At 40.1% G+C, this 24662-nt stretch overlaps 1 protein-coding gene across 6 annotated transcripts in view; it reads left to right on the top strand.

The window, feature by feature from the left end:
• LOC133169416 (connector enhancer of kinase suppressor of ras 3-like) overlaps window positions 1–24662 on the top strand; it is a 33178-nt gene that overhangs the window by 4952 nt on the left and 3564 nt on the right. For 2 of the 6 annotated variants that reach the window (XM_061301604.1, XM_061301603.1), the window contains exons 2-16: window positions 7151–7314; window positions 9542–9744; window positions 10464–10551; window positions 12961–13002; window positions 13671–13790; window positions 13883–13942; window positions 14418–14486; window positions 14578–14724; window positions 15442–15566; window positions 15888–16048; window positions 16369–16455; window positions 16705–16958; window positions 19183–19220; window positions 21578–21620; window positions 24237–24290. In XM_061301604.1, the coding sequence (XP_061157588.1) occupies window positions 7151–7314; window positions 9542–9744; window positions 10464–10551; window positions 12961–13002; window positions 13671–13790; window positions 13883–13942; window positions 14418–14486; window positions 14578–14724; window positions 15442–15566; window positions 15888–16048; window positions 16369–16455; window positions 16705–16958; window positions 19183–19220; window positions 21578–21620; window positions 24237–24290 (1655 nt within the window). Of the gene's footprint in view, window positions 1–7150; window positions 7315–9541; window positions 9745–10463; window positions 10552–12960; window positions 13003–13670; window positions 13791–13882; window positions 13943–14417; window positions 14487–14577; window positions 14725–15441; window positions 15567–15887; window positions 16049–16368; window positions 16456–16704; window positions 18314–19182; window positions 19221–21577; window positions 21621–21663; window positions 23536–23567; window positions 23982–24236; window positions 24291–24662 lie in introns of those variants that run through there. The other 4 variants (XM_061301606.1, XM_061301605.1, XM_061301607.1 and 1 more) reach the window with 4 other exon arrangements.

The raw sequence follows: 24662 nt of genomic DNA, 5'->3' as shown, positions 1-24662 counted from the left end.
CCGCTCCGACTGAATGAATTCTGCTGTTTGCACTGTTTTTTAAAATCATCCTCTTCCTATAACATACAATTTAATGCTCTACTTTTCCTACTGATTTACACAGGAACTATTCCCGATCCATTTTAATCACATGTTGGGGAAAATGTTATTGCTCTCTGCAGGCTCCTATTCTGATTATCACGCTTCATGTACATTGTGTGTGCTGACATATATGGAACTTGAATGTTTTTTTTTTTTTTCCCCCCTCCATTGAACCGAAGGTCTCTTGAGACAGCCTCAAGGCCAACCATAACCGTGGCCCTTGTAGTCTGAACGAATGGATGCATGTTTTGAGCATGAAACTTCAAGTTGCTCACTTGCAGGGTTTTAGTACAGCAAATAAATCTGATCATTTTATTATAAAAGATCCCGTGACAGGAAAGTCAAAATTTTCCCTGCGCATTGTCATGATAGTTAACCAAACTTCTACATAAAAATCGTAATGCAGGTCAAACTTGATCCCGAAGCGTAGCCTAGTTATTCTAAGATCCAATACCTGTTTTCATGACTCGTATCACAGGTGGCGGGCCAGTGGTGTTTACCTTCTCTTTTGTTTGGTGCATATACTCTAGCAAAGTCAGTCACCTGCCCCCCCCCCCCCCCCCCCCCCCCCATCCTCTCACTGTGTATGCACAGCCCTGTTTTAACTGCTATCAGTCAACACGAACCCGATTGGCTCTTTCGTTAAGTGTCATAGCTGTAGGGGGGAAACAGACAGCAGGTGCTGGCAAGAGTACAAACACACATTATCTGAAAAAGGTGGTGGTGGTGGTGGGGGGGTTATACAGAGGGATTTAATTGTGTGCATATGTCTTTGTTGTCTTTAATTAGAATGAGCAGTTAAATACCACAGTGCAACAGTGTTGTGTGCGTGCATGTACTTGCGGACGCCCATCCTGGCCTGCAGGTAACAAGTCCCTCATCCTTGACTTTCGCAAATGATGACTCACCCATGCTCTCTCTTCAGACAAAGCATGATCACAGAAACACACACACACACAACCCTTAGCCTGTAGTCACTTATGTATTTCATACTTTGCGTTATTCAAAAGTACGTGTTCCTTTTTGTGTCTTAACTAGATAAGTGGGTCATTGAAAGATGCCCCCACACGCTATTTTGATCATCTGATAGTGGGAACGTAATTTTGATTTCTTTGTGTGTCTTGGCATGTGAAGAAATTGACAATTAAGCAGACTATGACTTCTGACTGTTTTGTTGTATTACATTAAGGTGGATCTTCTCCAGAAAAGACTTGGATTATACAAATATGTTCATTTGTAATCAGTTCAACTAAAGCACAGGTGTCAAACCCAAGACCTCGGGCCAGATACGGCACGCCACATCATTTTATGTGTTCCGCGAAGACAAACTGTGCATCAAATTCGTGTGTCAATACTAGAATTGCAAATTGTCTTCACTTTTAAAAATATCTTTTTTTTTTCTTTTTAATTTGACCAGTTTTTACTCGTCTGATTTGAAAACGAGTTATTTGTCAGTTTGTTTTGTAGCTTTTACTGTATATAATATGAGGTGCTCATCCATTTATTTGGGTTGACAGTCATCATGGCCCTCCGAAAGAAGCTATGATTACAATCCGGCCCGCATAAAAAACGAGTTTGACACCCCTGAACTAAAGCATCTGTCCCATTGAAGCCATAAAACATGATATGCAATGGATGCAAAGATTAGCTATGTTTGAACATTTAGTGTTTTTATGATAGCCTCTAGTCAAAGTCAAGTCAAATTAGGAGAAGCCATACATGGCATCAGATATCTTCAGGATTGAAGCAAGCCTCTTCCAAATGTGGATAAAAAAAATCCATGTGTTTTTGGTCACAGCCAATGCAACTTTTCACACTTGAACATTTATATTCATTTTAATCTGAATCTTTTTACGGTCTAAATGTTACTGTGGAAAGTGATTAAACCGTTAACTCAATGCTTTAGATTTGGTTTAGTGTGTGTGCAGTTAGCACCTTCACTTGACAGTAGCACATTTTCATTTCGCCTTTTAATTGCACTCAGCTCTTTGCTGTTATTTTCCAGCCTTGTCAACTGTCCAAATAATTATTAAAGTTAACAAGAAACGGTAGCAATAGCAGTTTTGCACAATTTGTGTTTCAGATGCTTTATTTGGTTATCAGTTGCTCTTCTGTACAGCAAACATACATTGTTTGCAAGCTGATTTGGAATTCATTCTTCCGTTGAGGAAATTTATTTTTGTTGCATGGGATCAGGCATATGGATGAATTCTGCAGCATGTAAGGGCCGATATCTAAAAATGGCCTTAACTTATCAGAGACAGTTGAACATTCCTAAATGGATCAGTCTCCCTGTGTTGTTGGTGATTTATGGAACACCCTCATACGCAGTGCTGCTCTATTTATCCCAGGACACATATTGAAATATTAGTCATCACTGATCTGACTACATCAAAAGTAATTGTATCAAAAATGTATAAACCTATGTGAATGTTTCATAATGAAAACAAATTTTGTATACAAAATGACACACAGCAAATTAAAAGCATTTTTATTCACTTCAAATTCTGTTTTAAGAAAATTTGAGCAGCTGTGGATTAACTCAGCACACTCACTCTTGTTGATACACTACACACAACCCTGGCAAGCCTGTGAACTTTAACCCCCTCTTGTCTCATCAATCATCATCCATCAAGTTCTAGACTAGCCCCAGTCGCTCTTTTTCACACACTGGATCTGTCACCAGCGATGTCTATTTTATTTTCACTTTGAGGTAAAACACTCTTGTTGGCAAAGAATGAAAGAGCCAAGATAAGACTGAAAATATATCACAATTGAATTAATCAGTGAATTGAAGAAAATGTTCCAGCATCTCAAATGCATCTTCAAACAATTTTAATCACACTGTTGGTCGTATAGCAAACTCACAACGAAAGACTCAAAATGCCGAAATGTCCATGGTAGGACTTTTTTTCCCAGTTCCCATTGTAAGGACCAGCCCGGTGTCTATACAGGCTTTGTTGTTCTGTTAAGTCATGCATTCGAAGATAGCTTTGCAGTTGCAGAGACAAGCTTTTTCTTTCTAATTACAGCGCAGCCTGGTCCAACCAGAGTCCATTGTGCCCGAGTGCTGTAAATTCCCACAATGGCGCTGCTCAATGGGGAACAATGAGTCAAATTCCTGACCGTTCCCTGCAGGTTCAGGGGGCTGGCTGACAAATAAAAACAACAGCGTTACAGTGGCTTTGCTATTGTACACCCAGTCATGTTCCCACTGGCCACCCCAGTTGGGGATATTCGTGCATGTTTGTTTGTGTGCGTTAGAGAGTGGCTACCGCTCCCAGTGGGAGCAATGGGAGTGGTTGAAAGATGGGAGAGATCTGCTGGGAGCCGCTTAGTACCTCATTTTTCTATAGAAAGTGAAAGGCTGTTCATTCTTTTGTCTGTGCGCGTTTCCCAAGGCCTGTAGAAAAATCTCACGACACATTACCAAAAGAAGGTTTACTGAAGTACCGTATTTTCCGCACTATAAAGCGCACCGGATTATAAGGCGTACCTTCAATGAATGACCCATTTTAAAACTTTGTCCATATATAAGGCGCACCGGATTATACTAAGGCGCACCTTCAATAAATGGGCCATTTTAAAACTTTGTCCATATATAAGATATATACATTTGGCCCGCGGGCCAGACTTTGGACACGCCTGCTGTAGTGGCTCAATATTGGTCCATATATAAGGCGCATCTGATTATAAGGCGCACTGTCGGCTTTTGAGAAAATTGGAGGTTATTAGGTGCGCCTTATAGTGCGGAAAATACGGTAATGATATTTTGATTCAAATAAAGTAATTGATTGGTTAGCCTCACAACAAAAATGTTTGAATCTGTGGCTAACCTGCGACTGACTGTTGACTAAATTAGAACAATTTGAAATTAAAGGACTTGCTTTAGAGTGGATTAAGAGTTGCAGAAAGCAATTTATAAAAGTAGGGGAAACCTTCCATTGATTGTTTGTGGGGTTCCTCAAGGATCAATGTTGAGTCCCAAATTATTTACCATGTACATCAATGACATACACCAGACATCAGGCTATCATTATTCGACAAAATATTTTGCTGTTGGGAACTACTGTGACAAGAATAGCACAGACATCGGCAAAGAGGCGGGTTTTGCTGTTTATGTTACCAGAAGTGTTTGCTCCGGGTTTTGACGGCCTCCCTTGGGGTGTACGACTTGCAGAGTCCAGACTGGACTATCTGTGCCAAGTGCTACCCAATATGATGCCACTCGAGGGAAAATACACATACATTACACAACCTGTTGTAGACATACAGTAACCAGTGCTGTGAATTAAATTCGCTTCTCTCTCAGACCTCCAGTGAAAGTTGTCACACACAGAAACGTTATGAAAGGAAACAGACTAGTAGCAGTAAAATGATAACAGCAAATCCCAAAAGAAAATCATTTTAAATTAAACTTAATAAGCGCCACACATTTAATGACTTACTGCAGTTGGCCTTCAATCGAACCAAACATTGAGAAGCTGTAAATACGGGCCCAGCTGTATATCAAGATGATTGAATTTGACATCGGTGGTGTGTGTTTATGTCTCCGCTGTGGAGTTACACCCTCTCGCTTTGGTCCGAGGACGTTTGCCAAGTGGTTCACAGAGACCGTAAAACTCTGTCAAAGCTCTTTCATCGTGCACAGCTTTTGAAAAGCTTTCACACAGACACTGCATTCCCTTCCTCTCATTTCAAGACAATACGAGATTATCTTCTTTACTAGTATCTCCAGTTGAATTTGAATTTGGCTGACAAATGTACAGGTACCATTTTTGTCAATTTAATATCTTATCCAGATTCTTGGTGTGGTTCTGAACCCTGCCTGAAAACTAACTAAAAAAAGCAACACAATGTGACCCCTAACAAGTCTCATTGTTTGCTGACTTTCCTTGTGGCATTTTGTCTGATTGTAGACGGAAATGTGACATAATTCCCATTGACCTTGTTAAACCATGATTTGTTTTCATTTGCTCCCAGGTAGCTGGCTCAGTGTTTACATTTAGCATGACTTTAATTTCTTATTCCTGGTTTGTTTTGCGTAACATTGTGTTTTTCCTTGCAGCTGGCCATTTAGAGGTTAAACCCAAACTTCCTTAATGCGGCGTTCAGGAATTTGCATGCCAAGGAATGAGAAACATCTCGTGAGCCTAACCGGATTTGGCTGGGTGTGCAGAGTAATGGTTAACAAGCCCAAAGTTCTCCTTTGATTCAGCTGAGATTACTTGAGCTCAGACTCAGACCATAACAAACCAATTTATTCGACCACCTGTCACAGTGCATCATGAATTGCTTCAATGCAGGCACTTTAAGTTCTCCGAGCTTGAAGAGTTTTAGCGTTTTCATAAGTCATGTGTATTTCAAACTGAATTCAGACTAAAATTTGAGTTGGCTCACTGGACGTCTGAGAAATTAATCACGCATGGACTCCAACCAGTGAAATTTACTTCCTTACATTTTATGCTGATATACATTAACATGAACCAAACATGATGTTTGTTATTTCCAATGTTGTTAAACAAGGGTAGCTGTTGCATAAATCTGAGTTTGGAAAGTAGTCTAACAAATTTGTTTAGCAATTTACCTACCGTATTTTCCGCACTATAGGGCGCACCTAAAAATCTCCAATTTTCTCAAAAGCCGACAGTGCGCTTTATAATCCGGTGCGCCTTACATATGGACCAATATGGATTCGTGGATGAGGACTAATTTGTTAAAGTAAGCTTTACGTGTTTATTTTGTGTGTTGTGTGATATTAACGTTTGAGCAACGTTGAGTTATTGATATATTGTTTTCACTATTTCGAATGTTACTATATTGTGATTGCATTAACGTTTGAGCAACGTTGAGTTATTTATTCTATGCGATTTATAATCCGGTGCGTCTTATATGTGGACAAAGTTTTAAAATGGGCCATTCATTGAAGGTGCGCTTTATAATCCGGTGCGCCTTATAGTGCGGAAAAAACGGTACTTGGTTATAATTTTTCACTATTTAATAAATAGACACATTTTAGCTCAAGCAGAAAGTTCAAATAAAAATCACTTATCCCGACACAAGTATGTGAGAATCTTGTATGAATTCTTGAGTATTTTATTTTACAATTAATCACATTTCAGCATGTAACATTCTTCTGCTGTCTTCTACTTCGCTACCCACATTTGACCCACACTGACTGTTAACGAGATATATAAAATGTGATGCGCCTCGTTAGAAAAATGTCTTGGTGAGAAGAAGGTGGACCTAGTGGTCTGTCTCTCATAAATTCACAAGCTACATTTTATAAGGCCCCACTGATCTGCTGCCACGTTTTATGTTCTTAGGAAAAGAAAAAAGTCAAGTTTCTCGTGACTTGAATTTCAAGCTGGGCTACCAAATCCTGCCTTGTATTGAGGAATATATATGTGTGTGTGTGTGTCACTGTGTGTGTGTATGTGTGTGGTGAGGTTGGACTTGTAACTGAGGGTGCCTCACAGCTGACGGGTCTTTTTGAGAAACAGGGCACAGGGCCATGCATCTGCAGCTGCCCCCTCTCTGTACTCTCTTTCATTGGAAGAAAGATGGCGTTCTACAAACATGCACACAAGTAATCTTGTGTGTGTTTTCATTTCTTGTCATATTGTATATATCTCATGTTAGGCTACCGGAAGCAAACATTTAAATACAATTATTTATAGACGTTTGGACTTCTTAATGCAAGGGTTGTTAGCGTGGGTGTTTAGTGTGTACTCAATGCATTATTTAAACTCGGCAGCAGGCGATTGGCACACACACACACACAGATGGACACACGGACATACTGTACACTTGCACAAATATAGCCGTCCATTGTTTAACCAGCCTAACTGACTTAGCGGTCGCAACTGTTTCTTTGTTTGCAGTGTGTTTATCTTTCGAAGTTATCTGTCCCACCTGTTACTCGAAATTGTTTTTCCACTCACACCCTCACACAACCAGCTGCAGACAAATCATATTTGACATGCAAATTAAAGTGGCAAATACTTCTGATAATATTTGCTGTCATCGGAGCTAAATGAATATGATGGTGTCTTCCATGTGCGTCCAGGTTTGGATGAAAGCTTACAGCAGTACGTGAGCAACTTTGAGAGGGAGAAAATCAGTGGAGAGCAGTTATTGAAGATCACGCATCAAGATTTGGAAGAACTGGGTGTGGCAAGAATTGGACATCAGGAGCTGGTGTTGGAGGCTGTTGATCTTCTCTGTGCTCTGGTGAGTAGAACTCATCGGTAAGTGTATAGTTAAAAAAAAAAAAAAGAAGCACAAGTGGTCCATTTGTCCAACACACTTCGTTTGCTTTCTCCTCGTATACTGAATATGTTTCACGTCCTTGTGTGTAAGCACTTAGGTGCTAGTTAGCATCAAAGCAGCTCTACAAACGGTCTGAGCGGGGAAGTAACTTTTCCAGCAGATGGAATTGATTTGGAATTTTATCACTTCCTGTCCCATAAAAGTCTCAGATTGTGGTCCATTTGTTTTGAGCTATGTTGGCAGTTTCTCCCTTTATGCCCTTTTAAAATTGCTCTTTGCATTCTAATGTCGGGCTTGCGTCTCTTGTAACATTTTTCCAGGAAACATAGCTTTATCGCTTCTGTTCAAGGGGTCTTCTAGTTCTTTAGATTTAAAATCCATTTAGTCGCAGACATTTCACATTATGGATAGGTCCTTTTGGCTCGAACACGTGGAAAAACTTATTTTTTGTTCATTTAAGAGCTGCTCTGTTTTCTATTAGATGTGCTCACGCAGGTTCGCTTTCATGGACCAATCTATGTTCCTGTGAAGTTCAGGTATTTAGTTCAGAATTTTTCTCCCTTCTCATTCAAGTATTGCGCCGTTACAGGTTTGTTTTTGAGAATGGGCTTTTGGTTGGGAGGAAATGTGGCCCCGATTCAATTAGCTGAATTTGAGGCAAGGTCATTGCTTCCAACAAGGCCACCAACATCTGGAGCACCCTCCACTTTTTTTGTACGTTTCCTCTAATGCAGTGGACCCCTGCAGACTTATGGTTGAGTTCAATTTGGTCACCATTATCTATGGAGCAGAACATTGCTTACGGGCGGCAACCTTAATCAGAATGACGGATGGGCCAACATGCTACCCCACAGCTGTCTCGGGAAACAGTGGCGCTCTTCCCCACAAGATATCGGCCGGTCACTGCTGTCAAAGGGCAAACAAAGAACAGTCTGTTTAATTTTACTGGACTTCTGTGGCCCTTGTTGCCTTTTGCTGCGGCTGTGACTCCCAAAATGTGTACTTGTTCCTTCATCCCAGTGATGCATAAGAGTCCCCCTTAGACAAACTCGTACATTAATCGAAATAAAACCATGCGATGAGCCACAGAAGCCCACTTAATGTTTTTTATTTTTAATTATCAGTGGACGTGTTCGTTAGATGCCATATTCTAACTTATGTAAAACACACTGCGTGTTTTTAGTCCTGTCTGGCTAAATCCTGTGGAACGGACAGGAAGTGCTGTGTTGTGATAGCTATCCCTCACTTAGAAGGAAACATTCATTTCAGTTCGTTTAGATTACTCCCACATCATTAGGTCAACATAAACATCAACTTCCACAGTCTCCGCATATAAGATCAACAAGAATGTCAAACTGGGCCATGCACAAAAAAATACAGCATATAAATGTCACCGATTCATTTCAAAAGCAATGGCTTGCTTATTTTTACTACATTTTTATTTTGTATTGCTTTTGTCAGATTCAAGTTATTTCCGTGACCACTGTGGATTTTCCTTTGGTTAACAGAAGGGTATCAACCGTTTTGTCCAATTTTTGTGTGGATGTATGCTCTATTTCTTTTTTTTATTTATATATATATATATATATATATATATATATATATATATATATATATATATATATATATATATATATATATATATATATATATATATATATATATATATATATATATATATATATATATATATATATATATATTTTTTTTTAGCATCCTTCCATATGACACTAATGTTTGACGACCAAACATTGACTAAATAATTTCAGTGCTAATCCAGCACCAAGGCTTATGTCCCGAACAAAACTATCCCATTAATTCCTCAAACACTGACATTAGTGAAAAGAATTGTGTTTCTAGGAGGGGGTGGGGGGGAGTGGAATAAAAGCAGACACTAACTACTTGCAGATCTCCTTTATTGGCTTGACACGTGCTGCGTTGCTCTGTCGGAGCATGTTTAGCCTTCTGGCACATCAGTCTGAACAGCAGGGTCACTGGCAGTGTTACAACACCCCACAAGCTGATATTTACTTGGACAGCAGTGACTATATTGCTGGAGCTTTGCTTTAAAAACTTACATATGTGTGTTCTTTCAATAATTGTACAGTAATTTTTGAATTTCTAGAGTCAAAATATAAGCCTTCTATTAATTATTGGTTTGTCATTGTGTATATGTTCCCTGTTTTAGAACTGTGGGGTGGAGACTGACAACTTGAAGACCCTAGTGGTGAGGATGAGAGCAGCCGCCAACAGTCTCCACATGGCCACATCTGATCGCAGAAAGAGCCCAGTGTATGACGGCAGTGCTTCACGCAAGCCACCCAATGACTTTCTCACGTGTGTGGTGGAGCTCATTGGTGCTGCAAAGAGTCTCCTGGCTTGGCTTGACCGGTAAGCGCTATGCCTCTGATGAAAGATGGGCTCATGGGAATTTATCGTGCAACAGGTCACATCTTTTTTTTTTTTTTTAAATCACTGTTTAAACCAGTTCCCAGGTGACCTCAAAATAGCCTAAGAATTACATTCCTGGTTATTATGTAAAGTGCTAATTGCAATGTATAGAAACATGCACATCACGAGTTGTTTGATTGCAATCCCGATGGTGTTGCAAGGTCACCAGAAACCCAATTTTTTAAATACAAGCAATCAAAAAGTAAATTCTCATAATATGCCACCTGAAGTAAAATGGAGAAATTGATAACCTCCAGTGAGCTGCACAGAAAAACAAATAAAAGGCATGGTCGGATAAGCACAAAGCCTTATGACCGCCCCCATCAGCATCAACCAACATAGGTGACCTTTGACTTTACAAAAAGTCCCACGGACTCCCAAATCTTACAGCCTATGTTCCCAGAGTGAGTGTGTGTGTGGTGGTGGGGACTCCATCTGGTATTTTCTTTCATTTTCATTTCCTGTGGGTGTAATTGTGTCCCTGCAAATTTGTCCACATGTTGTAAGGAAGGAACACATTTCAATTAAATTTCAGTTGAAGTTTTTGTGGGGCCAGTCACCCACATATTGTACAATGTGCACCATATACCAAAATGCAGTATATCATTGCTACTTTTTAAATCTTTTTTTTTTTTGCCCTTTTGTTTGTCCGCGGACAGGACGCCTCTCACAGGGATCAGTGACTTCACAGCCACCAAGAACAAGATCATTCAGCTTTGCCTGGAGCTCACCACCACCGTTCAACAGGTTTGCACACTTGTCAGCACGTGCATAGCTAGCCGCTGAGAAAGCGACATGTACACAATAGTGGAAAACACTCAGCACCTTCCAGCCCGGGGGTACAGACATGCAGGATCAAGTGAAGCAGAGGAGACTTATGGGAAATGTGGTCTGGCAGGCAAGACAGAAGCCCACCGCTCACAGTCTGGACAGATGATTGGAAATGTTTTTTTTTTTGGGGGGGAGACCCACTTTGTGTCCTTTGAGGATTTATTTTAACATGTTCATAACCAGACACACAGACCGCATCTCTTAAGCCTAGTCTATATGTCTGTCTGTATGAAAGTATAGCATCAAGGTGCATTTGAAAATGGACGCTGAGACTTCAGGTGTCGTTTTTTAAGAGGCTTATCGTATCATAATAAATTCCTTTCCCACGGTGCACATTTCCCAGCTAGTGTTGGGTATTTCGGCACCTCTGCTGATTTACTGTTGTTGCGTCGTCATGGTCATCTAGTAGAAGTGGGGGGTGTACAATTCCCACACTGCCATGTGAATCGCAGAGATTATGGTGGAGGCACGCCAAATACAAATCGTAAGGGACCACTTTTTAATTTGGGCCAAAGGTGCATTTATTGAGACCACATCACAACAAAAAGAATCCCATTTGAACATGAAGCATTTTAAATTGTAGAACAAAAACCCAATTTGAATATTCTTAACTTGAGCTGTCATTTCCTCCTCTTAACAGTTTGACCCTCACTTCATTCAAGCGTTCTTTTATTTCTGAGAATGGCTTCTGAGAACTCACTGGAGCACTTTGATTGCAGTGTCATAGATGTGACAAGAATCCCAAATCACAACTATTATGGGGAAAAAAACTGGGAAACTTTATTTTGGCTATAGTATTCCTGATATATTAAGCACATGGAGTTTTGCTGAGTGGAGGGACAATTGAGGCCATTCTGCTTTGAATCAAATAAGAACACAGTATATGGGATCATAGAAGGACAAAGTTCTCATTTTACTGACTTTTTGAAAAAGCTTCCGGCATCTGAAAGGTTAGGGTTAGGGGTCAAAAAAATACTCTGGAAAATATAATTGACACAATATGACTTAAATGTTGTTATTTAGAACTGGTGTTAAGTCCCATGTTTCCACAGCGTCCCACCACTTTGTATCCGCATCATTGCTCAACCGTACAAATCTGTTCTGGTGACAGATCAAAGACCCAGAAGCCTGTAGACACAGTCATCTGATCCACTCTGACTGTGGGGGTCAAGTCCAAAACCGCGAGGGATCACCACACTCACGGGATTGTCATTTTTCATTTATTAACTACAAGTTATGATCCAGCTTCTGTCTACAGGGACATAAATCTGGTGTTCATGAGGGCATTTTAAAAGAATAATTTTGCTGTATTATTTTCACCATATCAATTATTCATTTTTCTCCAATTTATTTTGCAAAGATCGATTCGGGTTAACATGGATTCTTTGTTGTCAAGCTTCGACTGAAGCATGCCACCTGTGTTTTGATGTATGGCCTCCTTTGTGGTAGCCTTTTCCAGTTTTGTAAACAAGCTGCCCCGCACTCTTCACCCCACCGGAGGGTGGACCCCCCTACCCCTTCAACACAGTCCCTTTTCACCACCAGGGCTGACACAGTTGTCCGGGGAGGCTGTTGCCTCAGCTGTGGGCAGTCCAGCTGGAGTGAAAGCACGCTCTCGTGTCACCTTCAAGCTGACTTAGCAAAATATCTCTCAAAAATGACATTCACAGCAGCTCCTGGTTACCAAAAGGCTAGAGCAGGGGTGTCAAACTCATTTTTTTCGCGGGCCGCATTGTCGTCATAGCTTCTTTCGGAGGGCCATTATGATTTGTCAACCCAAATAAATGTATGAGCACCTCATATTATATACAGTAAAAGCTACAAAACAAACGGACAAATAACTCGTTTTCAAATCAGATGATTTAAAACTGGTCAAATATTTAAAAAAAAAGATATTAAAAGTGAAGACAACGTGAATTTGATGCACAATTTGTCTTTGCGGGCCACATAAAATAATGTGGCGGGCCGTATCTGGCCCCCGGGCCTTGAGTTTGACACCTGTGGCTAGAGTATTCGTTGAAGATTTTCTTGAGGTGATTCCCCCCCTCCATGTTACCTGCACATTGTTCCCAAATGCGTCAGAGTGCCGGTAATAGTGAAGCACTCATGGAGTTAGGTAATTATAGCTCCCGTCAATTTCGGCAGGGGTGTAATTTTGATGTACGGGTTGCTGTTTATGTTTGGGAGTTCTCCATTTCGCTCCGTTCTATACATGGAAAGCTGATTATATTTTTTGACCAGCTCTTGTTATGACTGCTTCTCTTGCTACCTTGTCGTTTACTGCTCAAGATCTTAATCTGTCCTTGTTTTTCGTATGTCTTACAGGAATGCTGTGTTTATGAGATGGAAGAAAAAATCCTGGAAGTAGTAAGTATCCTGCATGTATCTTTCTTTTTCTTCTAATTTCAAATAATTCAAGGAAGGGTGAAGTTTTACTTAAAGGGATTGTTTGAATTAAAACTGTCTCGTTATGTTGACGTTGTATGGTATTATCTCAGCACTGTTCATTGTTCTGCATGGATAATGACGGGTTGCCAGTGGCGGGGGCGCCTCTTGCCACCAGGCCATCAATCAATTAAATGCTTCCTTTTGGAGACACTCTTTTGGTTCTCGAGGCTTCCTGTATTTTATTGTCGCTCTTTCACACGAGCAAAGCGTCCAAAATATAATTGAGATTTGCACGTTGTTTAAAAATACTGAATGAAGACATGAAACGCATGCAGTCTCTTCACTGTCAAATGGGGAAAAACTCAACAATATGCGCGAGATTATTTCGAATTTCCCGAGTATACTCATCCAGTGAAATTCTCAGATTAAACGTGGATTTAATTTGGGATTTTTTCAGAGTCAAAAGCAGCTTTCATGGTGGCTTGCTGGTAAATCAGCACATTAGAGGATAAAAGGGGATTTATTCACCTCTCCGTTTAAGACAGAACTCCCCAAAGTGGGACATCACCGTGTCCGAGATGCTTCTTCACACAGCTCCTGCGGCTTTGCACATCGAGATCATTAGATGTCATTTCTTTGTTTTCCAGTCAAAAATTTTGAACAACATCTGTGATCAGACTGTAAGAACCACCTCTGACCCCCTGATGAGCCAGTCCGCCTGCTTGGAGGAAGTCCAGCTGGCCAATATCAAACCGGGTGAAGGACTGGTAAGGATGCTTTACATCTGATCCTGGTATACAGAATGTCCCAATTTTATTCATCACAATAAAAAGCATAATATTTTTCTGTTTCCTCCTAGGGAATGTATATTAAGTCGACATATGATGGCTTACACGTCATCACCGGAACCACGGAACATGTAGGTGTTAACACAAGTCACACTTTCTCTCTCCAGCTCCTTTCGTTTCCATCTTCCACCTCTAGTATTAAAAGCACTCAACTCTTTTGAGTTTCTAACTCTTCCTGCTTATTACAATTAGTTTTTGGACAACCACAAACACCCCCCCATGAAAAAGTCCCACGTTGAATGACAATGACACATTCAGGCAGTGACTCATGCGCCAGTATCACTGGATCAGTTTGCCTGAGGCCCTTGTTGTGAATCACGATCTGAATCATCGACAACACTCCTGTTTGTTGTGCGTTTTCTCACGATTTGTTTGAACTGGATGTGATTGGTTAAAGGTACAAATAACATTTTTTCTTTACAAACATCGGACATGATCTGAACTATTTTATTGGCCGATACTTCTGAGCAGCAGGAGAAAAAAATATGTCATATACTATATATTTATATTATATTATTGTATTGTATTATATTTTTTATTCTTCAGTCCCCTGCTGACCTAACCAGGAAGATCCATGCTGGTGACGAAGTGATTCAAGTCAATCAACAGACAGTGGTGAGATTATTTGATTTTACAGAATTTAGGACAGCATTATTTCATATTATCCTTAAATATTAATCAGACGGCGTATCTTTCTGTAATCCAGGTCGGTTGGCAGCTGAAAAACCTGGTGATGAAACTAAGGGAGGATCCCAAAGGTGTGTTCCTCCTCTTAAAGAAGCGACCCACAGGAACAACGGGTTTTAACCCCACTCCTCTCAAGAATATGCGCTGGAAGCCTCCTGTACCTCAGGTAGGCTACAAGCGCACTTCCTCCTACGCATGTCTAGTCATTATCTATCAATTATAAGCTTTTTACAGTCAAGAGTCCAAAGCAACAAGCCCAGACAAGTCTGAAGGAGGCTCTCGGAAGAGTTCAATGCTCCAGTTTTCCGCCATAAAGGGCAGGAGATAAAGCAGCCATGCCTCGAGTGTGGGAGTCTGTTCAGATTGTATCTGGTTAATTAAAAACAAATGGCTGCAATGTTCCCATCAAAATAAAACAACACAAGAAAGCTCACACAAATTCACAAACGTTGAGTGACAAGGCGCTTTCTCGGATTCTTTCCGCAGTTTCGTTGAGTCAGGGAATGGGATAAGCGTGTTTTGTACAAAAAGGCTTTCATCACAAAGGTGCTCACTGTTAACATGCCCGTAGCGTCTTGTTTTATCAAGTCGTCAGGGATATCAGCATCGGCCATCTCAGTTTATGTTTGACTCCGACAAGAAAAGCAGAGACATGTCTTATGTATGGTTTTATGATTGAATGAATGTTTTGCAGTCTGCCGTGGAGCCACGTGGAAATTTATTGTACGTCTGATGTCTTATTGGTTGTCAGTGTCTTCCATTTTGCGTCATTAAACACTATCAATTATTTGACTAAGGTCTGATCAGAAATACAATTGAAGGCGCCATGTTGTCGTCTATTGTGGCTTTTTTTTGGACTCTTTTTTTTTCTATCTTTTTCCAGAACAATTCCTGTTTGATCCGCGCCCAGCCCCCAGGCAGCTCAGCTAATGGATCAACCAAAAAGGAGAAACCGGCGATCCTTGATTTTTACATCCCGCCTCCCCCTCAGATGCCGTACACGCCGAGGTGAAAGTTCTCATGATTTTATTTAACAAGTGGAAGTTAGTTCTTAGTAGCCTTCTTCAGAAAAAGTTGCCGACGTTCACTTCCCACAGAATATTCTGTTTTTGTCCAACCCACTCTTCTCCCACAAACCCAACACCATCCTGATGCAATGACTCTTATCTTCCTCCCCCAGGGAGATGATGTGTTCCACATTTATTTTGATAATAGAGGGACAGGTTTTTTTTTTTTTTTTTTACAATCACGTCTTTGCCCATATACAAATCATACTTTAGTTTTGTGCTGTTAGAAATAATCCTGTACTATTTGTACTTGTGTTTGCAGAGAGGGACGAACCGACGCCTTTTCTAGTTTTAGTAAAAGGGCAAACGGCTCAGAGTCGCCCAACTCCTTCCTGGATCAGGAGAGTAGGAAACGCTGCACCATCGCAGATTATGACGCCAATGGGATTCAACCCAGAATGAGGGAGCGCAAGCCTTCTCGTGGTTTGTACATTTTTAGTCTATGCATATCTTATATACTCCATGAAGCTGATGAGTGTGTGATGGCTCTTTAAGGAAATATGATTATCAATTAATATACTAATTATCCAGGATTTGCTCAATTTTTTTGAGTATTGTAAATTGAGAGTATTTTATCATAATTCCAACATTCATACTTTTTGTGGCATTTTACTTTGGTGGTGTACCATGAGATATCGCTGATCTGAAAACTGGGGGGCCTTAGCTCAATGACGGTTGGGACACATTTGCATTCACAAATAATACAGTAGCTCATAAAACTGTGATCCTCTCATGTGTTCTAGGTAAGCCTCGGCCTATCTCCATGCCTGTGGATACTTGTGTTGCAATTGTTGATCCCTTTGCTAAGCCATGGACACAGAACAGGAAAGGTATTAACTGCATTCTTATTTCAATATTCCAACTTATGAGAAGCTTTTACTCTCACACAGCTGCTTTATTTTTTTGTGTGTTAAGTCGTCTCTGCTACAGGCAACACTGTTCATTTTGCCTTTATGCAATGATTTATGCCATAAATACTGTGGCAAGCGGCAATGAACTGTACCACGAAATAGAAAAGTGGTTATCGATATTTTTCAGTAGTGCACAGCAAATATCAAGTAACGTGTCATTCTGCGAAGGTGATGACCTCCTGTTCAGATACCTGAGCAATGAGAGGATCCCCACCATAGCCGAGGAAGTGGCGTCAGCGTCTCCGCCCACCTACCTCCCGACCGGGGAACATCGGCTAGTCAGAGTTGACCACATCCGAGGCAGCCGCTACTACTCCAACTCCGACCTCCACAACAGCGCCACCATCCCCTACCAGGAGGACGTCAAGAAATCCTCCGTAGCTGCAATGTCCAAGCGCACAACGCCCGAACGTTCGCTACTGGTCAGTTGGATCACGAGACTTAAACTTTTGACTCAATGATGATCCCCTTCTTGTTTGGGGATCCTTGTTCCCTTTTTTCTTACTCGGTGCCTTTGATTTTGAAAATCCTGCTGTTTTATTGGCCGCAGCTTGCGGCTCTCTTGCACTCTCTTGCCAACTCTCTTTCCCTGATGTTGCCTACTACTACCAACTACTACTCATCCATCGACCCTTCTTTTGTAGTACCGGGGTCCGACATGAAGCCTTTTCGAGTGGCGATGGCCCGGTCTGACGCAGTTCTGGCCCTGTATATCCATCATATTCTGTTTGTATGGAGGGGGACTATAAGGCACACTTAAAACCCTTTAATTTTCTTAAGAAAAATCAAGAGTGCGCTTTTTCTATGGCTGTCGAATTGAAATTGAAATATTTTGACTCATTTGTTAAATAGTAAAAAGTACAAGTCAAGTATATGGTTATTTATTTTTGGGCACTGAATTCCTGCACCAATAACGTCAACACAGACTTAGCATTAAATCCAACGTCATTTCTTATCATGCTTCGAGTGGCTCCTGGCTCTGATGAGAATAGTCTGGCTATAAAGCTTCACTTTGTTTCGTCATTCTGTGGTCATCCTGCCACTGGAATGAATGGCGAGCGGGCTAGCTGACACTCGCGACGTGAGGCTAAATCTGATTAATGGGCCATTAATGAGTCGTGTTTTCCAAATGTTTTTTTTCTTGCATCTTTACAAAAACCTCCTCCAGCCGGGCTGATAAGTCTTTCTTGAGAAACCAAAAATGAACTTTTGGGCCAAAAAACTTACTGGCCATCAGGCCACCATTAATGTCGAACCCTGAGTACTAAGTGTACTTACCACATTACATCATCACCCATTTTAACCCCGACTACAGCTAAATCTCATCTTGGCTTCACTATGACAGATTGTTCAGGTTTGGATACGTTGCTGTCCGTGAATCACAATGTACATATTAATTTATGTCTCTTGCCTGGGATTACTTTGGTTATGTTCTCATTTTTGTTTTGCGTAAGTTATAGGACAAACAAAACGGAACTCCAAACATTTTTTTGTTAATGCAACAGTGCATGTATGTTTGTTCTTCGATTACTATTGTGATAGATTAGCTACTGTAAATCTTTTTTTTTTCTGCCGATGGTTGCCTCTCTTAAGCTATGCATATTTTTACAATAATCGTTCTGTCACTTAAATTGTTATTGCTGCATCGGTCGATGAAAGGATGTTCAGTATTGTTTAAAACTAACCTGCTAAGAGGAAGTTTCCGTTATTGCGCAACATGCCTTTTTTTGTACGTTTTGCATAGCCTTTTATTAAAAAGTGCAGTTTGTTCCAGTCATCTTTCGTATTGTCTTCATTTGACCATTTGAGTGTGACTGCTTCAAATCGAACCGAACTTCAACACATTTCTTTCATTTATTTAAATCTCGTTCGACTTTGTGATCGCACTTTTTTTTCTGATAAGCTTTTACCGGTGTCTGAGGTGTGATTTTCTCACTGCACGTGAATGCAGCAGCAAATGACAGAGCCTTCTGCTTTTCTAACCTTCTATGAACTCCGCTCGTGTTTTTTAAGCATGTGGTGTAACATGATAGGTAACATCAAGGTACCCCCTGTGTGTGTGTGGTGGGGTTGGGGGGGGTCAGGTGATGATGCTTATGAATGCACTTTGACAAACCTTAAAACTCCAGCTGGTGGACCATATGCTCCAAGCAGGTTTACCATGACGAGCTCTTGTTTCTACATGTATGTTGTCTTTTACATTTAAAAGTGAGGATAGGATTACAAGCCGTCTGGCAGCTTTTGCCCCTTTTCCTCTGATCAAAATGAACCCTCACCTTTGCTCGGGGGTTCTGCTGCATGTTCTCTGCTAATCTTCTCTGTTTCTTCTTCCGTCTATCTGGCTCTTGCCCATGCTTGCAGAGCTAGTTTCCTGCGATCTTCACTAATTTGCACCTTCTGCACCTCCTGAGGTTTGCCTAAATAGCACTCACACTTCTTTTAACTCCTCAAGTTTGCTAACCACTAACTCAATATGCACATCACAAACGGAGTGAATCACAATGGATTTAATAAGAACAAAAATCCAAAAGTGTTTTATATTTATTAAATTACTCCATCAAATAATTAGAATTAAAGTGACTATAGTGTTACACATCATTTTATTTCAAATGGAACATAAAGCGTGAATTTTTTTATGTATCGCAGGGACCCGACTGGCACCATAGCAGAGACTTCCTCAATCGGTGAGTGCCCACTCTTTTGCCCACTTTTTTTTTTTTTTCCACACATTAATGCCGCGTTTAACTCTTAAATCAAACTGCAAAAGTAAGAGGTGGGCAAGTCTCATTTCTCTTCATCATACTGGGCGGTAGCCTGTGGAATTGTTTCCAAACCAACCACATGATCAGTGGGTGGGCTGCTTTTACCGCATGGGTTAGTCACCGACAGGTGGTGAGAGGTGTGGGGTGGCAAAACTGTCAGATCAAAGCTGGCATCTTGAGGTTTTGAAATTATAGCATATAAAGTCAGCAAATTAAAAACTAAAAGATATTTAATGAATATGATTTTACCCCTATAAAATAATTTACCATTTCCTCCACTTGGGTCCCTTTGCCCCAACCTTAAATTGTTGTTGTTTTTCCACAACCCAGAAAGTTGGATCCAATTGATCCAAATAGTGGATTGTCCCTTTTTGAGTTTTTTAACCTGTTTTAGAGTGTATAAATTAAATTTAAAGAGCATTATACAAAGGCATGTACCGTATATCCGTAATTGCATGGCGATTTTAGAATTTGCTTTAAACAGAATTATAAAGTAGTGTGGACTATCAGGAATTCTCCCGGTGTTCCAGATTAGCCACTAAAATGGCCACAATATTTATTGGCGTGTCTGTAGGTGGAAGCACAGCAGCCTTCTGTGACAGATGACGACATCTGAGGCTTGCTCTTTCCTCTAGATTTCATCATCCGTGACACCCGTGTCTCCTCTGCTCTTGGTTACAGAGCCCGATGAAGCATATCTGCCCACTTAAACGCCATGATCGATGACTCAAAGTCACCCTACCACCTACTTGCTTCTATTCTAGGTCCTAAAAACATCGCATCTTATTTATCGCCCGCTCAATCACACGCCTCGTATTTACAATAAATAGACGGATGCGACGCTAATCGGGTGACTCATTACTGTGGGAGTGGGCTGGCATCTAGGAAAACAGTGGGAGGCAATGGTTAAGGCCAGAGGATATGATTGACTCCGGAATTAATCAGCTGTCATGATCATTTTAGTTTCGGAAATGTGAAAAAACAAATGCGTTTTCCACATGACAGTGCATTTAATGTGCATTGGTTTCATTCTTATGTCACCTGTCAAAAGCGTCGACTTGGTTTAGGTCCATGAAGGACAAAAAGCAGACAAACACATCGTCATCGACTAATTTAGCAATGAGCTTGAGTCCTTTCTTTGCCATGAATTTTAATTAGTCATGCATATGACACATTTGGGATAACTGTTTGGCGAGGGGCAAAATAATTTTCACACAGGCAGCTTGGATGATTTTTCGATGGAATTTGAGAGTCCATCCCCATCAAACACTTTTACGATAGAATTTTTACGCTTGGCCAATAATTGGCTGTGCCTAATATTGTGGCTGGACATTGTTATCATTGCTAGTGTGGGCATCAGTTTGTTGGATGTGATGTGACGTGATGCCACGCCATCTGTTTTATTAGACCCCCTCCTTCTATTTTAGTTGTAAATATCAAATTGTGTTGTTGCCAACCAAATTAATTAGTGTACATTTTAATGACTTTTTAGAGCAGCATTGTTAGTTTTTATTTGTTTTATTTCTTCCTAAAATGTTTATTTTAGGTTTTATTAGATTTAATAGTAGTTTTGGGCTCGTCATAGAGTAGTTATCAAGTGAAAGATTAAAAAAAGAGGAAAAAATGAAAGGTTGTGATAAGTATTGCGTAATATCGCAAAGGACAATTCCCAAACTACTTTACCTTTAGATATCTGTTGTTCTGGACGGTTGAGGACTAATGGCAATTTTTTTTTTTTAATGAACCCCAAAATCTCATGTATGAAATTAATTGAAAAATAAAAAATTGACATTTTCGCTGCAATTATAGTTGCTTTTAATTTGTTTTAAAAATGTTAAATGTAGTTCCGGTAATCATTTTGATTATTTCATTAATGAAACTTTTCTACTCCTTTTTTGTTTTACTTTCCGTTAACTATAATAACATTGATGGGAAGAGGGAAAAGGGACTAAAACCCAGGAAAATAAGCTGACATTTTTGTTGCCTTAAATTGCAGGGTGAGGCCCGTCTCGGGTGCACTGAGTATTTTCAGCTTTGGGAACCCATGTTTGCTGTGGCGGTATTGCCAAATGCATTATCAAAACCACTGGCACCATCCTACCACATTCCAGTCATTAAACGATTTCCATCAAATCTGTCACCAGACTCAGTCCGTGCCAGCTTGCAATAGATTGTGTGGTTATGAGAAAGTCACAATCAGTACATGTTTCTGTATAGTACTGAAGTATGACAGTTGAAGTTGAAATGTTTTCAATTTTAAATACTTCTTGCTCTTGCAGGTATAATCAACCAAATATACGATCCTGGTCCTTCTCTCAAGCTGTAAGTACACTGCCTCTATCAATCAAACACAAAGTCGTGCTTTATCTTGCGCACTTTAATTGTGGTCTTCTGTGAAAATAATTTGATTCAAGAAAGACCTCTAATGGGTGATGTTCACATGGACAAAATTGTTACTACCTTTCTGTTAATGAAAGAAATAATAGTCACAATTGTGCACCTCTACATTTTACCAAATCTTCTTCCAGCGCTCCTAAAATTGCGTGTGTGTGTTTGTGTGTGTGAAAAGTCCACTTGAGTGCATGCAAATGTAGTATTTGTGGCTATACTAAGGGTCTTGCAACACAAGACCCCTTGTGGCGGCCTTTGGAGCGCTACAAAGGAAGCCAAAGTGAGCAAACTAGATTGTGATATCACGACCAGGCCTGCACCCCTCCCCCATTGCTTAAGAAGAATAGTCTCTCTGTTAGCCCTTCCTCTCACACACTCGGTTTTTGGGTCAAGAAGGGTGTGGAGTGGTGTCGGGGGCGTGGGGTACATTAGATAAGTGCCGTGACACTTCCCAGCATGAATCGTGATGGGAGATTGAGCGCTACAATGGTGTGACCAATCAGAATTCTCAGGAATCCTTAAGGCCTCTCGAAATTCACTTGCACACAAATGCTCCTTTAAATGATGATTAAGTTGTCCACTGTCATTTAAAAATAAAAATGAACAGATGGGTATGTGAATTATGTTAAAATGGAACGCTCGATTAATACAGAAATAAATGGGCAGTATGGATGGGACCACTGGAATTAGTAATGCACAGTGAGACAAATGGTAAGCAAATAAAGGGTTCATTCTAGGATATTTAAATCAAGTTCTATTTGTGTTGTCACAAGAAAAAGAAAAAAAAACATTTAAAGTGCTGCACACAGTGACATGGACCATTGTTGCTTAAAAAGCAACAACTGGTTTATGAAGTTAGGCAATGAGTGGATAACAAAACGGTTGTTTTGAGTCAACTATGGATTCAAGTGTGGGAGTTTCATTTGACTTTTACCTCTGAAGAACAGTAATATAAGTAAAAGCAAATAAATTATAACTGCGTCGAAATTATATTTCTGTGAGACGGATTTTAGGCCATTTGCTAAACCTAAATATGAACCTTTATTTTGAAATGTCATTATTTTGACATTTCCGCCACGTTTGAATCGACTTCCTCTTTGTGCGTTGTCTGAAGCGTTTTACCTTACAGCGACACCAAGCGGCAAACAATCGGTGATTTTTATTTTTGAGAAATGCAGTTTTGGAGTCACAAGTTGAAGTTACTGTTTGAAAGAATTTTTTATTTCATAGTCTTGTACGAAACGCATTTGATTTAGCATACTTTTCATTTTAGTCGGAGGTAATCAGGGTAAACCACCTGATAATTGCTTTGTAGCTGTTTGTTGCATGTCCGATATGTTCGCCAAAGTTTGGTCAAACTTTGAGCACAGTTTTCGGACAACGCTGCAAACGTTGTCAATGTGGTGGCAGGTACGGTATGTTAGTAGTTTATTAACAATTGCAAAATGGTGGGATTTCCTATTGTCAATATACTCCGAATTTATTGGGTAACCCCACTAGACAATGCTCGACGCCAAATCCACGAAAATATGTCAATTTAGTCACTTTATTTCAAAATCCAGGAGTTACTGCGTTTGCATTTATGCCGTCAGATCTGCAGTTTACGTTTAGTTGTCTGCATGGAGGGAGAAACAAAAAGGAAAAGCACACCTGCGTTTTGTTTCTGTCATGTTTAATGTTGCGGTTGTCGCCCATTGGCGGTTTAACTTGCCCATTACATCTGGAAAGGATGCGACAACTGCGACTGCTCTTGGGCAACATCCACTCAAATTTAGTTTATGCACAGTGCTGAAGTGTTTTAGAACAAGAGGGTACTCCTATTCGAATTATGAAGGACTTTTAAAAGGTATGAGTCGTTTTGTTTATTCTTTGACATTATTGTAATTTTGATATTTTTATGAAAAACATTTTTACGGACAGCCTGATGTGTAATGATAATAATAGTGTAGGATGTTATCAATCTATATTAAACAAATGTAAATTGATTGCCTTTTAATGTTCTCACAGGAGAACATCAAGTTTTTTTTTTTTAGGATCTCTTGAAGTTGGAAAATTTAAAATAAGGAACTTAAGTTTGCTGAGGAAGTGAGTCAAGCGGGTGCTCAGATTTCTCAATGTCGCACTCACCCATCATTGACGTTAACAATCGAGACGTACACTCCGTCTGACCTTATTGCTAATACAGTAATCACGAAGATTCAGCGGTGTAGTCTTAAAACAAGACTAGAGGATACTAAGGAGCGTGGAGGTGCTTTGTGCATCACAAATTGCTGACAGTGCAACTTGAAAGCTGTGAGTCAAGTGCTGCGTTTGATTTGTGTTTTTCCTCAGATTTCATTGTTTCTTTGGTTGGTGTGATAAATTACGTATTACCTCCATTGTAGAAAAGGTGATCGTGTTTTTTTTTTAATCCAGTACTTTAAAATGTGCTTTCGCTTAGTGCTGTTGAATAACTGACTGCGTATTAGTCAGTGAACCATAAGAATTGGAATTGCATTTTTTTCTTCCTGGTGATATGCTTTGTTTGCTTTTTGTCTCTCTGACCAGGCTGCCTTCCCCATATCTGTGTCACCCTCCATGGCTGCTGACGATTACAACCCAGTAAGTTCTTTTTATTTTTGTTTTGTTAGTTATATTTGTGTGGGTGCTTGCGCTGTCTTTTAGTTAGCAACTTTGCGGGACGCAAAATGACCACCAAGCAGACCAACTGTTTTGTCGCAAAGGGCTTCTTGTTGGAATTAATTTTCCATATACTGACCTCTTTATCAATTACTTTTTTAATTTTAGTCTTATGATGAAGAGGTTAGAGAAAGCCTGGCAGACATTTATTTGTTTGGGAGTAACATTCTGAATACAATTAAGGCTATATTGTAAAAAAGAAAACAATGTATCAATATTTATTTTATTTATTTATTTCAACAACTTATGATGTGTGAGCAGTTTCTGAAGATAAGTGAAACCAAATTTAATCTA

Source organism: Syngnathus typhle, linkage group LG16 (assembly GCF_033458585.1).
Source record: "Syngnathus typhle isolate RoL2023-S1 ecotype Sweden linkage group LG16, RoL_Styp_1.0, whole genome shotgun sequence".
Taxonomy (NCBI): Eukaryota; Metazoa; Chordata; class Actinopteri; order Syngnathiformes; family Syngnathidae; genus Syngnathus; species Syngnathus typhle.
The sequence above is the reverse complement of the archived record's forward strand: the minus strand, read 5'-3'. Positions and strand labels throughout refer to the sequence as shown.